This window comes from Vulpes lagopus, chromosome 12, assembly GCF_018345385.1.
Source record: "Vulpes lagopus strain Blue_001 chromosome 12, ASM1834538v1, whole genome shotgun sequence".
NCBI lineage: Eukaryota > Metazoa > Chordata > Mammalia > Carnivora > Canidae > Vulpes > Vulpes lagopus.
The window spans coordinates 53258246-53274607 of record NC_054835.1 but is presented as its reverse complement, the minus strand read 5'-3'; the positions used below and the strand labels follow the sequence as shown (position 1 = coordinate 53274607).

The 16362-nt window shown below is 44.4% G+C and overlaps 1 protein-coding gene across 2 annotated transcripts; it reads left to right on the top strand.

The window, feature by feature from the left end:
* The first annotated feature begins 52 nt into the window (after positions 1 to 52).
* On the top strand, positions 53 to 16262 carry FAM104A (family with sequence similarity 104 member A). 2 transcript variants are annotated; one of them, XM_041724424.1, is made up of 3 exons: positions 53 to 319; positions 4904 to 5003; positions 15619 to 16262. In XM_041724424.1, the coding sequence occupies exons 1-3, from the start codon at positions 99 to 101 to the stop codon at positions 15856 to 15858; spliced, it is 561 nt and encodes a 186-aa protein (XP_041580358.1). In that variant the 5' UTR covers positions 53 to 98; the 3' UTR covers positions 15859 to 16262. The 2 variants fall into 2 exon arrangements, with proteins under 2 accessions (XP_041580358.1, XP_041580357.1); XM_041724423.1 differs by lacking the exon at positions 53 to 319 and adding an exon at positions 373 to 1038.
* Positions 16263 to 16362: the final 100 nt, after the last annotated feature.

The window sequence follows — 16362 nt, the reverse complement described above, 5'->3', positions numbered from 1 at the left end:
CGGGGCCCGCCTCTTCCTGGGGGCGGGGTTACCGGTCGGCGCGGCCGGGCTCGCGCCAGTGCGCAGGCGCGGGGGGGCGGTACCACGGCGGCCGCGACATGGGGGGGCGCGGAGCGGACGCCGGAAGTCGCGGCGGTACGGGTCCCACCGAGGGGTACTCGCCGCCCGCAGCGTCCACCCGCGCCGCGGCCAGAGCCAAGGCCCGAGGGGGTGGGCGTGGCGGCCGCCGCAGCACAGCCCCGTCGGTTCCCTCCGCTCGCGGCGCGGCCCCGCGTCGCTCCCCTCCACCGGCTGCCATGAGCGAGCGCCTCCGCCCCAGGTGAGACCGCGGGGGACCCCTTCCTCCCCGGGCCTGGGCGGGGGGCTGAGCCGAGGGGGCGCGCGGAGCGGGGGGCTCCGAGCAGGCCTGGGCGCTGCGACGGTGCCTCCGGGTGCCGTGCGGCCCGGGGAGGGGGCGGGGAGCAGGAGCCGGAGCAGGAGGCGGAGGAGGGATGCGCCGGGACCTGGGCCCCTGGGCCCCGGGGTGCGGAGGGGTCACTCGCCGGCCCCCCCCCGGGCCCTCCCTGCTCGGAGCGCGGCCTGAAGGGCCCCGGGGGAGAGGCAGCGGCCCTAAAGCTCCCCCGTCCTAAATATAGGAGGTGGGGGGATGGGAGGACGGAGCCCCCACAGGGCGTCCTGGCGGGGCCGGGGCGCGAGGCTGCCGCGTCCCCAAGGTCAGACGGGAGGGTTGGCTGTGACCCTGCAGCGGGGAGGGATGGGGAGGGCAGGTGTCCAGAGCGGCCCGCCTGGGCTCAGCAGGCGGGTTCTAAACTGTTGGGACGCGGAGCCGTTTGCCTCCGAGGGCGGGAGGGGAGGTAGGGCCGCGCCGCGCTGCTGCCCCCGTGCCCCTGTGCACCTGTGCCCCCGTGCCCCCGTGCCCCCGTGCACCTGTGCGCCGAGCCTGGCCTGGACCCCGGCCTCCCCCGGACCGACGGCGGCTGCCTCTGCTCGGCGCGCGCGGGCTTCTGGCTCATCCGCTGCCTTCCCGCTTGTAAGAAGGTAGGTGCGGGCACCCCAGGTGAAGAGGAGCACCTCCGCCTCCGCTTAGAGGAACCCCCTCGTCGTCGTGTCGTCGTGGGATCCCACGTCCCAACACCGCCCCTGTTCTGAGGAGGAACCCGAGTCCCCCTGGTCCGCGCCCGTCTTCCCAGGTTGCCCGCTCGTCTCCGTAAAGCCCGAGCGAGTCCAGGAGGGTCGCCTCTGCTGGGTTCTGCTGGTCTCCTCCTGGTGCTCCGTGTTGATTCATTGGCTCCGAATGTAGTTGGCAGAGTCTTCGCACGGAGATCCTGCGCCGGCCCCGGAGGATGGTTAATTCAGGGATGAGGATCCTGGGGAACATCCTGAGGTTTTATTTGGTTCAGTAGGGAGAAAACCTAGGGTCGCCCGTACTAATGCACTGGGTTATTGGATGATGGAGTCTCGGGTACGTAGTGAGGGGGGCATGAAGAAGCCCGCTTGTTGTAGAAAAGAGCGGCCTAAATTTGAAATGAGAGGCCCAGTTAGGGACCTGGCGTTGGAATTAGGAACAGGAACCTTTGGCAGAGTGAGCCAGATGTACCTGCCGTTGTTTTCCTTCCCAACCTGGTTGATGCTTCTGATAGTTTCCAGTGATGTCTCTGTATCTGAAAAAGCCTACAGATTTCCTGCAGAAAGATTTCTTTTACTCGCGGCTGGATAAGCAAATCTGAATGTGCTTTTTTATACCGGTAGCAGATGCCTTTTATCTAGCACACAAATAACCCCAGCGTGTTTATACTGGTAACATCATTGCTATAAAAGAAACCATGTGATTTGGACTGGGGCTTCTCACCTACTTTTTCACCCAGTGTTTCATGGAATATGACGGACCAGCTCTGCCAGCTGCGGCTGTCATCATATCTCCAAGTCAGTTCAGTTTTCTAGATCTGTTTTCTCGATTTTAAGATAAGGGGTTGATCTGAGATGGTGATTTTTCAGACTGTTCCAAAATATACTGGGATGGCCATAGAAGGGAAGATGTATGTCAAAGAAACCCCTACTTTAACCAAAAGAAGTCCTTTGTTTCTTTTATATATGAGTGTATATACATATATATGTGTGTGTGTATATACACACATATATATAATGTATATAAAAGAGTGTATACGCGTCTATATATGTGTGTATATATGCATATACGTATATGTATACATATATATGTGTTGAGGGATTACCCCCCCCACCCCCAGAAAAAGAAAGGGCTCTGTTGCTTTTTTTTTTTTAAAGTTTGAAAAACACTAATGTGGATACTTTTAAAGATTTCTTCTATGCTTAGTTTCTAGGAGATGACAGGAAGATTGGAAAGAAATGAAATGATGGGTAGTGATGTAATCAGCCATCCTTAGAAGTAGCAGATGCTAAACAACAATCTGTAACTAGATGCCTGGGGAGAATATAATCAATTATATGGTGGCTGCTAAAATTATAACCTGGTCTGTTGCGTTAATATGGAAGGCTGTAATCTGACTTTGTGAGTAGGGTTGAACCTGCTATAATCTTGGCAGCTACTAACAATACTGTTGAAAGAATATTTCAAGGATGGAATCTGCAAAGAGCCTAGAAAAGGAGAGAGAACAGGAGGGCTCATTCTTAATCGAGTACTATCCAAAGGAGAGGGCCCCTGACAGGAGCTAATTTGGGTGCCCTGAGAAAGCAGCTGGGTATGAGGCAGGGGTATTTCATGGTACTTTCCCGGAAAGTTAGTTGGAATCTGAAAAACCAGCCCATCCTTTTTGTTCTTACACTTTGCCTGAGAACCTTCTTGACATTTCTTTTCTTGTCATTGGGAAGCTATAGCCTGGATTATAAATGAGGACATTGGAAACTTTGGGTCAGGCTCATAAGCGGTTAGAGTAGCTCAGCAGCCCAGAGCACAGTCAGCTGCTGGCATATTGATAAGAGTTTGGAGGCCAGCATTCAGCGAGTTTCCCTGGGGTGTCAACTGGCCTTCTGTTGGACCTTGCTGTGTCACTGCTGCTCATCTCCAAAACAATTCTCTGGTCATATTATGATGAAAGTAGTAATTCCTTGGTTCAAATCTGTGGTAGTAGCACATCCATTTAAATGAGTATCAAACCTGCTTTTCACCTAGTTTTGAACCTCCAAATACTTCAAAGTAACGTGCAGTTAAGATCTAAAACCCTGGGAGAAAGGTTACAGAGCAGAAATGATGGTCCTAGAAACAGCCGAGTCTTAGAACGGGGCCAGTGGTATACCCCTTTGCAGCTTGGTTAATGCTTTATCAGAACCACACACTCCCAATTTATCACTCCAAGCCTCAACTGGATCTATACTCATTAATAAAGTTAGATGTATTCAGATTTCAGGAGTATTGCAGAATACAGGGAATTGAGCTCAGGGTGAGAACTTAAATTTTCTCTGGTATCAAGACTTCAACTCAGAACCTTAGGATCATGCACCTGCCGTAGTATGCCATACTGCTCCCAAAGAAAATGTGCAGTTGTATAGATGATACTGTGCTCAAATTCAGCACTTTCCCCAAAGCTGTTTTTTCCTCTTGCTATAGAAATTTGAATCTTTTAAGGGTTTTCATTATAACAGGTTATGCTGCTTTGTATAAACTGGCCTCTTGCCAGTGCTATCCAGTGGCATTTTCTGCAGAGATGGGAATGCCCTGTATCTGTGCTGTCCAGTACAGTTGCCACTAGCTACCTGTGGCCTTTGAACACTGAAAATGTAGCTAGTGTGACTAAGGAACTGGATATTAAATTAAATGTAAATAAGCTCACGTAGCTAGTGGCTACCATACTGGACAGCACAGTTGCAGGCAGCTTGCCTTCAAATGATGCCTCCTCTAGTTTATTTCTATTTTCTAGAGTCTTCTAGGGGCTTAGAAGTCCTTCAAGGAGCACTTTTTTTTTTTTTTTAAGATTTTATTTATTTATTCATGAGAGACAGAGACAGAGAGAGAGGCAGAGACACAGGCAGAGGGAGAAGCAGGCTCCATGCAGGGAGCCTGACGTGAGACTCGATCCCAGGCCTCCAGGATCACACCCTGGGCTGAAGGCGGCGCTAAACCACTGAGCCACCGGGGCTGCCCCTTCAAGGAGCACTTCATTCTTGAATCAAGTATATACAGATTGTGTCTGTTGTCCATCTGTGGTAAATGTGTGGTTCTGTGGTAAATGTGTAGTTTTTCCTTAGACCTGAAGATTTTGAGCAGTGTGTGCTGTAAACTCAAAGTAACAATCTGGTGAAATGACATACAATACGTGCGTGCATGGTGACGGTGTAGAGTAACAAGAGTTAATGTGTCCCCAGAGCAGCCTTTCCAATGATGGAAGAGTGATCTAATATGTGAGAGGGCATTGAGCTTTTGTTGCATGTAGTAATTGGGGGAAAATCAGGGATGAAAGAAAACTGCAGATTAGAGACCCCTGGACCTCTGATGATACTGCTGGGGTACCTGGGCAGAGGCAGCCACTCCTGTCTTACATACTGTCATATGGAAGGGGGTCAGATGAAATAACCTGAAATTGTGATTTCAGGAAATGCAGAGGGAAGATAACCTTAATGAGGTGGAATTTGGAAGCTTAGTCATTAGCATCACCCTGTACTTATTTATTCCCAGTAGGCATTTAAAGTTGCCAAGCTTCTTTTTAGAAGTCAGTTGTACTAATTTAAGCTCGCCCCTACTGCTGCTATTTTATATTTTCAGTCTTTGTGGCCAGCGATGCTGTACTTCCAACTTTTTACCTATTGGGATAGCATATGATGAGTTGTGTTTTATCAGGCAAGAGGGCAAATTTGTTGTTATGATTTACAATTTCAGGTGTCCAGAGGATCAATTATTGGATTTTTTTTTCTTCTTGTGATTTAATTTCAGGAAAAGGAGAAGGAATGGCAATGAAGAAGACCACCATCTTCCCCCGCAGACCAAAAGGAGTAGTAGAAACCCTGTCTTTCATGATTCCTGGGATACAGAGGTAGGAAGTGTGGTCAGAGTCTCTGTTGTTTTCATTGACTTGAGCTAAATAACCCAGTTTCTTTGTGTACTTAAAATTATTCTTCGAATAAATAAAACTGATCTTACTTGATTGCAGTGGTTTTAACTTTTTTTTGAGTCATGGCCCCTTTGAGGAAGCTGTGTACCTTTTCCCCAGTGAAGCGGTATATCTCTGCACATATTAGTACATACACACAGCCCAGAATTTGTTAGAAGTTTGATGGACTTTGGGAAGTTCATCTTTGAGCTGTCTAGTTGAATTTCAGAAACCCAGCTATTTTCTAATAGTTTATGAGCCATTAATTATTCTTAAGACAAGTATATTTTGTTGCTTTCATTTATATGTTTTTTATGAGAAGCTACATAAATGTTCAGAATAGATTATGTATACACAAAATCCTATTTTTTTTAAGCGTTACTACTTTTTTATCATGTTGTTCTAACATGTTGCAGGGTGGAGGGGAGCTAGTAGGGAGAGGGGGAAACAGCTCCTGAAATTTTGGCTTCCTGAAAAGAGAGCTTTGGCAGAGTTTCTGTGCCCGCTCTAGGGACTGCCCTACAGAGGAAGGAGGCTAACATTTAAATGACACCTCCGATCATTTACATACCGGAAAATTGTGACCCTTAACACCTTGTCACCCCGACTGAGAAGCTCCTCGCTGGCAGAGATCCCTGAGCCATATAATTTAAAGCAGAACTCTGTGTATCACAGAAACTCAGCATATCACAGTTTTTGCACAACCAAAATAATTTGTATTTTAATTAATTCTTGGTAATAGGATTTGACCTATATCCAGTCTTTACCAGAAATCCAAAGTTACCCTCCCCCCCCCCACAAGGGGGAAGAAATCCGTTAACTCTCACATAGGTCATAACACATGAATGTGTTATGTGGGACGGTTAATGAACAAGCACAGATTTCGATCCTTCTGTGTGGAGACTTGAGTTTCTGTAACTCCTATCCCCCTTTTAATAATCGCAGGGAAAAACAAGGCTTTTTCCTTTTTTCTTGTGTTGTAAAAATGATTAATAGAAAAGCAATTGAGCTTTTGTTTAATGTGACAATTGGAGGATGAAAGAAAAGCAGAGATTAGAGGCTTCCATGAGCATCCAGTGATGAAACTGTGACAGTAATTGAGTTTCCATTATTCTTTTAGATTATAAGTCTATTAGAAGAGCGTTCAGTGATTATTTTCTCTGTATCAGTATTTCTTTACTTGTGTCTGCAAATCCTGCTAAGTGATGTTTATATTAGTTCAGAGGTACAGCCGGTCTAACTTTTTGTATTGATCATTCACCCTCTGTTTATGTCGTGATGCCTGGGAACAGGATTATAAATTGTCATTTAAAAAAAATTAGACACTTCTGATATCTTATTTTCAGTAAGACTCTTAGTAGTTTTGTTTTAATTGCCGTTTATAGAAAATGATCTTTACTCCCTTTCTAAAACCTGTGCATTGGTATCACAGAAGCAAACAATGTATTGTCAACTTCTTGGTTCATGTGTCTTGTTCTTACTTGTTCAAAGAAATGGAGTGGCTAAACCACTCTGTAATCATTAGTCTGAAAGATGGACTAGCTTGCCTTTGTTATACTTAACAGGCAGTGCAGGCACTTTTTATTTGTCTTGGTAATCTGAATTTACTGGTAGACCCCGCCTGGATGGTTATGACCATCCCATTCAGCCCTGCTGACTGACTGGTTACCAGCGCTCTGAATGTGTGGCCTCTTGTGCTCTGCTTCTCCAGGGGTGGAGTTAACAAGTAATGAGGCCAGGTCAACCGAGGGCAGGCTAGAGAAGCAAAAAGCAGAGGAAAAACTTTTAAAATGGGAAGTTAAGCCCTGAGTAATTGAATCCTCACCACTGGAATAGGTTGTCATGTTTATAGCACAAAACTATTAAGTTTAGGGGGCAGTTGGCTGCTTTTTGACAATTGGGTATGAAAAGGAAAATAATAAAATGACTCATTATTAGTAGATTACTCTTTTTGTTAATTTATGTAATCCAATGTTAATGAAAATGTTATTTTTTAATTCTAAATTAGGGCCAATGAGGTGAGTTTCCTAAAGCCTAACTCAGTGAAGAGAAACTGTTTCTTGTGTCTTTCCTGAAATACTTAAGTCATTTTAGAATTCTTTTGCATGTGCCTTGAAGAACTTTTGTTCGGAAGGAGTTTGCTTTAAATCTGAGATAATTAAGGTTGCTTTTTTTTTTTTTTTATAATTTCCAAAAGTTATATTTTTCTCCTAACTGTAATAATATTGCCACATACCAGGAAATTAAGTGTGTAAGGTGTTTGAATTATGTATGCCCACAAGTAAATCACAATTATCTATAAAATGGAAATAGTAAATATCTCTTCCTAGATACCACGAAGGTGAAGAATATGAACTGACTTGGCAGATGAGTTATACAAAGAGAAACTTTTAATCGACTTGTGCATTTTCTTCCTGTTATTTTTGTAGGTGGTATTATCTCTCCTTTTCAGGTGGGAAAACTGGAGCATAGAAAAGTAAAGTGGGGGATCCCTGGGTGGCGCAGCGGTTTGGCGCCTGCCTTTGGCCCGGGGCGTGATCCTGGAGACCCGGGATCGAATCCCATGTTGGGCTCCCGGTGCATGGAGCCTGCTTCTCCCTCTGCCTATGTCTCTGCTTCTCTCTCTCTCACTGTGTGCCTATCATAAATAAATAAAATTAAAAAAAAAAAAAAAAAGAAAAGTAAAGTGGTTTGCCTAAAGATGCACAACTAATTAGAGGCAGGGTTGGTGAGCCCAGAGCTTGGCTGGTGAGCTCTCTGCTCTTGACCGTGGTATGTGCCGTCTCCCAGAATACAGGCCGGAAGTTCTGAGAGATTTTGCTAAATATATCCAGAGGCAGCTAGGTCCTAGACTTCTCTCAAATCATAGGAGCAGAGAAAAAGAATTTTCTTGCTCCTGTAGCTGGAAAATATTTTTCCAAATAAATGCTATGATACAGTATTAGCTTGAAAGCAATTTTAGATCTCCAGCTAGAAAAAGGGAAGAAATTGGGGTCTAAGGTTATTTTCAAAACTTTAATTGGTGTTTGAAACAAAGGCCTTAAATTTTAACTCCAATGACTTAGATTTAATGATTTGTGAGCCTTAGGATAGTATTTTAAAGTTGAGATATAATTTACTGGTATGGGAACAAACTTTTTTGTAACACCAGGCTAGATGAATCGTGGTAGTTAACATGTAAGTCAGGCTCATTTTTCTCTTCATTGAGCAAAAAGTGAAATCATTTATCAGTCTGTGTCTTCCTATTGGGTCTTGCACAAAGGCACATTCCTGATCTTGGACAGTTATTTGGACGGGTAAAAACTAGCTGGATTTAACTTTAATTTGTTCTCTAGGGGTGGCCTTATTGGTTTGAATTTTATCTCAATTTGTAGTAGAGGAATGCTCTTTGCTTTCAGCTTTAATATTTTTATTTTTAATTTTATTTGTTCATGAGACACAGAGAAGCAGAGACATAGGCAGAGGGAGAAGCAGGCTCCATGCTGGGAGCCCGATGTGGGACTTGATCTGGGGCTCTGGGATCACACCTTGAGCCAAAGGCAGACGTTCAACGGCTGAGCCACCCAGGCGTCCCTCAGCTTTAATATTTTAATCTACAAATTACCTTAGACGTTTCCACGGAAATGTGGCTTTGGTTACATAGGTGAATGCCTTAAAAAAGGTGCTGCTACCTGGGTAAATAAAAGCAGAACATTTTTTAAATGCAGAGGCCTCAGTTTGGGGGGTTGTTTTTGAAAGATACTTAACCTACCAAGACCATTAAAATTTTTCAGATCACTACAAAGTAACAAGGAAAGAGAAAACACAGAGAACAAACAAGTGGCTTGACCTTAGCAGCCTCTGCCCTTTATTCCCCCCCTCCTCTTTTGGGTCTCTACTGGAAGGGGAAAGTTTTCATGTTTAACCCCAAAATCTTAAGGGGGTATTCTTAGTGTGAGTGCAGAGACCTGACTGAAAAATAACAACCAGGGGGACCCATGTGTCATTACAATTAGGGTTCTCTAGACCCATTTATCTTAACTGATAAGAATTAGCTGAATATTAGGTGGTTTTTTTTAATAGTGTGGATTTAGATGACAATGGGAATGGTTAATATAATTTTTCTAAAAGTATCTTAAGGCTCTTAGTTTTTGCCCTTTCTCATCTTCAGTCTGTTGGGAGGGTAGGAGGTACATCCCAAGGGACAGAAGTGTTTTTGGTGAAACTGTTAGGGTGTGTGTTGTGTTTAAAAACCTTGTAGCAAATGAACTCTGAAATTAACTTCTAAAACAGTCTGTTCAAAGTAGAGGAACGGGCCTTTCCAAAATTAGTCTGATTTTTAGCATACGTTTTAAGAAACTTTGCTCGGGCGTAAGTCCCTGAAGTGTGAGTAATACATTGCTTCAGCCCACAGCATAAAAAGCTGCACCAGGCAGTTTCTTACTGACACTGAATGTTAAGTTTGTTAAGTAACGAGTATATGTACACACGTGTTTTTCTACAGGTTAGGACTATTTTTGGCCTGTTGAAATTTAAATAAAATGAAGGGATAGTAGAGCAGTCTAGGTAGGAAGGAACTTAACATTGTGTGGTCCTACTTCATCTTGTAAGGGAAACTGAGACACCGAAAGGATAGGCTCTTTACTCAGGGATGCAGAAGAGCAACCACCTGCATTGTCTTTCCTTGCACAGTTAGAAAGTGGTTTTAATTAGCCCACGGAATTCATTTGGAATCTTACCGCCTCGCTGATAATAGCAGACTTGGAGCTTTCTTAAATCATTGGGCACTTTGGAAGCACAGAACTTTCCATTAGATGCTCTGACAGACTTGGCAGGGATCATCTCTTGCACGTACTCCAAACTCTACAGTGGACTTAGAAGGCACTTCATCATGACCCCAGGAAGGGCGTGTGTGCGATGAGCCAGAGTTGTTTGGTCTCTTGAGGCTCATGTAAATGGAAAAGCACCAGTGAATGGGGGAGATGGAGGCGATGAGAAGCTGGGATTTTAAAGAAAATCAAATACACTGCCAGTCTGCTTTTCCAATTAAGAAGAGAAAGTGTGCAGCTCTAGGTGATAAATAGACACATATTCTGGTTCTCCTTTTATGAAGCAGAGGGACTCCGTAATTAATATTCCTGCCTGGAGGGCCTTCTAAAGATCATTAGCATGAGTGGTCTTTACAGTTGTTTTGTTTCTACCATGGGCATCACATCCTGGGCTGTCTCTTAAACTGACTTCGCCCCCTGGGAAGATGGAGCTGGGTGGAGGGGAGGCGGAGCTGAGGGGCCAGAGAGTTCTTGACCTCTGCTCTAGAATTTCGGTCCTGTGGGGACTGAGAACCTGAGCTCCCTAGCATGCCTTGCCTCAGGGTCAGGATTTATATAACACACGCTGCGGGAAGTGCCCCTCTGCCTTCTGTGTCGGCTCTATCTCCTGGCGAGGCCCCTCAGCGCCCCCCCAGTATGCCTCCCTTCTCTCCCCGTCCCTCCAGCGTCGTGTCCCCGAGTCTCCTCTCCACCCTGCCCGTGCTCCGGCTTTCTTCCCCTTCCCCAGTGGCTGGATGGCGCTGTTCCATCTGTCTTCCCTCCTCCGCTCCTTCCCTTTGGACCCCAGTTTCCTTCCCAACACCCCTGAACCGTTCCTCAAGGCTCACCGGTGCTCTTTGCATTCAGCAGACGCGTACTGAGCACCTAGTACTTTGCCAGCTCGGTTGTCTCCCCTTGGCCTGTGATGCACCCCTTTGATCGACATTGCCTGCCGCAGGCCTCCCGCGGGCCTGCTCTCCTGCTCGAGGCGCAGAACCCTCTTCCTGCATGGAGATCTGAGCAGGTCTTCTGTGCAGACTTCAGGGCACTTGGTCATCGAGCCATACCCGCTCATGGATAGTTCATCTGACCGACTGCTGGAGGCCCGCCATGGCCCGCCCTTAGCTTTACCTCCCCAAACACTCCTTCCTCCTGGTTTTGCTCTCCTTGTGCTCCCAGTTTGTCACATCCCGCTTGCTGAAACTCTTCCTCAATCTTCTAGGCCCAGTTCAAGTACGTTTCATCTTAAGGGAGGCTCTCCTAGTTCTTTGAGCTCCTGGTGCTAGCTTCCTGTCACCAGAGTAGCAGTGATGGCATGATCGTGATCCGTGGCTGTATCGCCACCATATTCTTGGCCAGGCCCCCAGCACATTCTCGTTGAATTCATCCTAGTCAAGATGCCATCTTGTACACAGCAGGCACATGAGCATTTGTGTGGACAGTAGTTTGGCCATCAGAATAATCTGCGTACTCGGGCCAGGTTTTCCAGAGCCATCTGGGGCACTGGCATGTGCACTTTTTTAAAAAAAAAGCCCACAGGTGATTCCTGAATAGACTGACCTGTGGTGGTTCTCGGTCCTGCCCTGACATCTGCGCTTGGAGACTTCATAAGCGCTTAAGCTAACCAGGTGTCCTCGCTTTGCACGCACTTTTCCCCTGGGTTGTGAGTTGCCTTGCCTTGGCTTGTCTAGAGGGATCCTGTTGGTCGGAATCGGCATAAATGTAACTTTATTGTGCTTGTACACATGGATGTGCGAGGGATTTTTATTTCATGGAGCGTGACCTTATCTCTTTTGGTTTGTAATATAAATCTGTCCTGCAAGTACCCGGGTTGGATGTCAGCACGAAGCCTAAACTGAAAATTCAGAGGAAAGAGGTAGAGCTCTGCAACTGCCCACTGGGACAGTGTGTGCTGCGTGGTCTCCTGAGGTGCAGGGGATGGGGTTTGAGGACTCTTTCTTAGTCCCAAAGTCTGATAAAGGAATTCTTAAGAACGATATTAGTAACAAGGTAAAACTTCTGTCTTAGTTTAGCAGCTGTAATTTTGAAACTGTACTGTAAAGGAGCGCCCTGCCCTCTCCCAAGCAGTTTGGCTCCACAAAGTGGGGAAAATACGATTTCTTTTTTTATCTCAGGTTTTTTGGTTTTACTCATAAAACGATTGTCTTCTGTGCAGATCTTAAAACGTTGACAGAGACTTATTTCTTAGTCTTAGGGTTGGGAGGAAATAATGGTTTTCCCTTGTCCTATAAAGTAGACCTGGGTGACAGTGTTCATATCTAGTACAGTAACTTCCCCATTTTTTTGACCCTGTCCCATAGAAATGTTTTGTGACCCAGCACATACCAAATGTATTCATGAACAATAAAACAAGTTTCTCAGTACAGTTACCCTTTTCAGTGTTCCGCTGTTGTTTTTTTTTTTTTTTAATGCTAGCTGCTGATGGGTTTCCCCTTCAGTTTCAAAACCCCTGGTTCATCCCTAGAGGGTGAGATACTCCTGAAAGCCTCCCTGGTGGTGAGAAGACTTTGTTGCAGGTGGCAGAAGATAGAAACCAAAACATCTTTGAAAGGTGTTTTGCTTTTACCTTTGAGGACAGCAGTACGTAGGTAATAACGTTTTGTAAATGTGAAAAGAATAGATGAGGCGTGTTTACCCTGATTCCTGGATTCTAGATAGACTCTTTTTATTAGTTTATAGATAGCATTGGCCTGCTGAATGCAAGTAAATGTAACTGTGAAGCAGTTTCAGAGGCTCTTACAGGAGGCAAATAGTCTTCTGCAGATCCCACTGACAGTATCAATATATGGTTTTTAAGTCTCGGTCTTGAGGTCAGAAGTACCTGAAGATCTCTCACTGTTTGGTAGCAATGTTCTTTATTCTCTTAATTGTGAAGCAATTTTCTTTCCACAGAAATCTTTTTTTTTGTGGAAGCTATAGAAAATAAAATCATAAAAAATGGAAGGTCCAAATTCTAAATATTCTGGCACATATATCCTTCTAGACTGTTTTTGGCGTACATATATGTCTGTCTACACTAAAGAAAAACATTTTAAAAAAGCAGCTGGCATACTGTACATGTAGTTTTGTAACCTGTAAAAAAATGTTGAAGACTTCTTTCTTGGTGTGTATATATGCATTATCATTATTGCTGGTAGCTGAGTAGAATTTCATTGTTAACAATTATAATTCACGGAGTCTAGTTTATATACACGTTACAATAGAACTCGTTTCCCTATTGTTAGATATGTAGGTGGCTCACACTTTTTTTGCTGTTAAAAACAAAGCCACATTAAACATTCGTGGACCTGTCTTTATAAAGTTGGTATAAACCACGCCTTTACATGAGGTTTTTAAAATGAACTAGAAATCACAGATGTCTTTTCACGGTATTGTACAGAAATCTCTTCAAACCTATTTTAAAGAACTTTAACCTTTTCTCAGAATAGTGTCACCTTTGCTATTATAGTGTGAAATAAAATTTGAGATGGAAACTTGACTTCCTAGAAACTGATTCTAGTTCTTGCCTTAATTTTCAGACAGTACCTGTAACGAAAAACAGTACAGAAAACAGACTAAGAGGAAACAAAGTGTTCTGCGCGGTGGGTTTCTTACCTAGTGTAGTAGCTGACTCGTTAACTATTCACATTACTGGGTGCAGGAGAGCTGCACATCTGGGCTGTTACCTTCTAGGTTACAAGAGGCTTTTGTGGAGAAGTTTTTGGTTTTGAGTTATATTTGACTTAAGTCTTTAAGTACTTTTTTTTTTTTTTTTAAGATTATTTATTTACCTGAGAGAGAATGAGCCTGGGGGAGGGGAGTGGGAGAGGAAAAGGGAGAAGCAGACTCCCCATTGAGCAGGCTAGATCCCAGGACTCTGGGATCAGGACCTGAGCCAAAGGCAGCCGCTTAACTGACTGAGCCATCCAGGTGCCCCAGTCTTTGCTGCTGCAGCTAACTCTGCCATCTGACTCCATTCAGCCCGTTATAATGCTTTTCATGTTTGTGGGGTTTTTTGCAGAAAGACAGATTGTCTCTTACCGTCTGTGGGCAATGGGATATGTGACCTGTTAAGTAGCTCCAGATGATGTATGGACCATGATGATCCTTCCTTTAAGTCTTATTAAGAATGGATATCCTTCATGGACATTGCTTTCTTGGCTGTTTGTTATGTTTCTGTACATACCATTAGGTACAACTTTTGATCAAAAATGGATAAGCTAGTATTTTAAAAATCACTTCTAAATGATCTATCTGGAAACATTAATACATTTATTGTTATTTTTTAAAGATTTTATTTATTCATGAGAGACAGAGAGAGAGAGAGGGAGGGAGGGAGGGAAGGAGGGAGGCAGAGACACAGGCAGAGGGAGAAGCAGGCTCCACGCAGGGAACCTGATGTGGGACTCGATCCTGGGACTCCAGGATCACACCCTGAGCCAAAAGCAGACACTTAACCGCTGAGCTACCCAGGTGTCCCTATATTTTTATAGCAAAAATACAGAATAACCACATTGCAAGAATGTTCTAGTGTAGGGTAGGAAAAAAAAAAAAAAGAAGCAACTGTAATCCCTCCGTTTTAACACGACTACTATGGCTAGTTCTTTTCCAGTCTTTTTTTCTTACATGTAATTTTATGTCGTTGTATGCAGACTTTCCAAAACCAATGTCTTTGTGTAAGGAAGGGTGTGTGAATTAGATAGATCCAAGGGCTAAGTTAAGAAAAGCGTACGCCAGATCATTAATTACTAGAACTTTAACTTTTCTCATGGATTGATTCTTTGTACGGTATTGGATTGAGTTGTGAATGGAGGAAGGGTACTGCTAATCATGTATTTGAAATACAATACTTAAATGGTAAAATACCAAAATTCTTAAATAAGATTCTTACCATTGCCTTCCCTTTTGGGAACCCTAGTTCTTAGGGATTTCTGCGTAGCTTCTTAAGACAACTAAGACACCAAATCATATTTGTTACATTAAAAAAATTAGGCACACACATTTATCAAACTGTAAAATTGCTAGTGTAACTTTATAAGAAGTATGTTGTAGTCTTTCAAGATAAGTGTTCTGCATTCAGAGAATACCATTTTGTGTCCATGAGATAACGAAATTGTCAGACTTTTTAAAACTTTTTGCCCAAGAAGCTGTTTTATGTGTTTTTTTTCTTTTAAAGATTTTATTTATTTATGAGACACGCACAGAGAGAGAGAGAGGCAGAGACACAGGGACACAGGCAGAGGGAGAAGCAGGCTCCATGCAGGAAGCCCGACGTGGGACTCGACCCCCGGTCTCCAGGATGAGACCCTGGGTTGAAGGCAGCGCTAAACCACCGAGCCACCCGGGCTGCCCCTGTTTTATGTGTTAATGACACTTATGCCCTATACCAGGGATGAATACTTTCCCTTGGAGGCTGAGAACTTCCTCCTTGATTAGTTGGAGATTATTGGGATGAATGATGAAAGCAGGTAGAGAAGATGTGGAAAGGAATGAAGATGTAGTTGATGGGCTTTGCGGTCAGGCCTGCACTTGATATGGACCCTGCCGCTTCCTGGGGATGTGATGGGGATCATAATCCCATGCAACCTCACTTGGCAGTCAGGACAGAATGAAATACCTTAGGTGAAAGCTCCACTGTATGTTTTGATGCTGGTACTCCTCAATCCAAATAGGAAGAATGCTCTTACATGGGGTATTATGAATGAGACCACAGCGACGTTCTTAAGAAACCCAACAGCCTAACGGTGGTCCTGTTTTGTTTTTCCTTCCAGTCTTCAAGCAGTGATAGTGGTGGGAGCAGCAGCAGCAGCAGCAGCAGCATCAACAGCCCGGACAGGGCAGGCGGGCCGGAAAGCAGCTTGAACCACACGGCTGCTGGGTCTGGCCCTCACACCCCTCAGCCTGTTCCCGAGCAGTCCGCACTGTGCCAAGGCCCTTACTTCCACATCAACCAGACCCTGAAGGAGGCCCACTTTCATAGCCTACAGCACCGAGGACGGCCTCCGACATGATGTGCCGGCAGTTTCTTGCCTTCTGTGAAGGGACAACGCTGTGCAGATTTGATATTTCAACTTATGATGTTTTAAAAAATTGCACAAAAATATGCCTGTTGGCTTTTCAGTCTATATTTGAAATAACAGGTTAACAGGCAGTTGTTTACTTGTGGTTTTGCTGCACTATTGCAATTTCAAAGGGGCTTTGAAGCAATTTTTTATAGGATTCTTTTGAGGGTGGGTATCGAATCCATGTCAAGGTAATGGTATGAGGAAATCTCATCTGTGTGTTGAATCCATAGTTTGTCCAGTTCAGATTGATTTCCAAATCTGTCAATTAGAAATTCTACTTTATGTATAAAAAGGCCTTTTAAAAATGCGGGATCTTCAATTTTTTAAATTCAATAAACTAGTAAAGAGTATCTAGTTTCCATGAAAAAAACCTAAGTTGTTTTCCAAAATATAGAAAGCTTGATTCAGTCTTGCACTGAACTTAATTGCCATACTACCTCTTAGTATGTA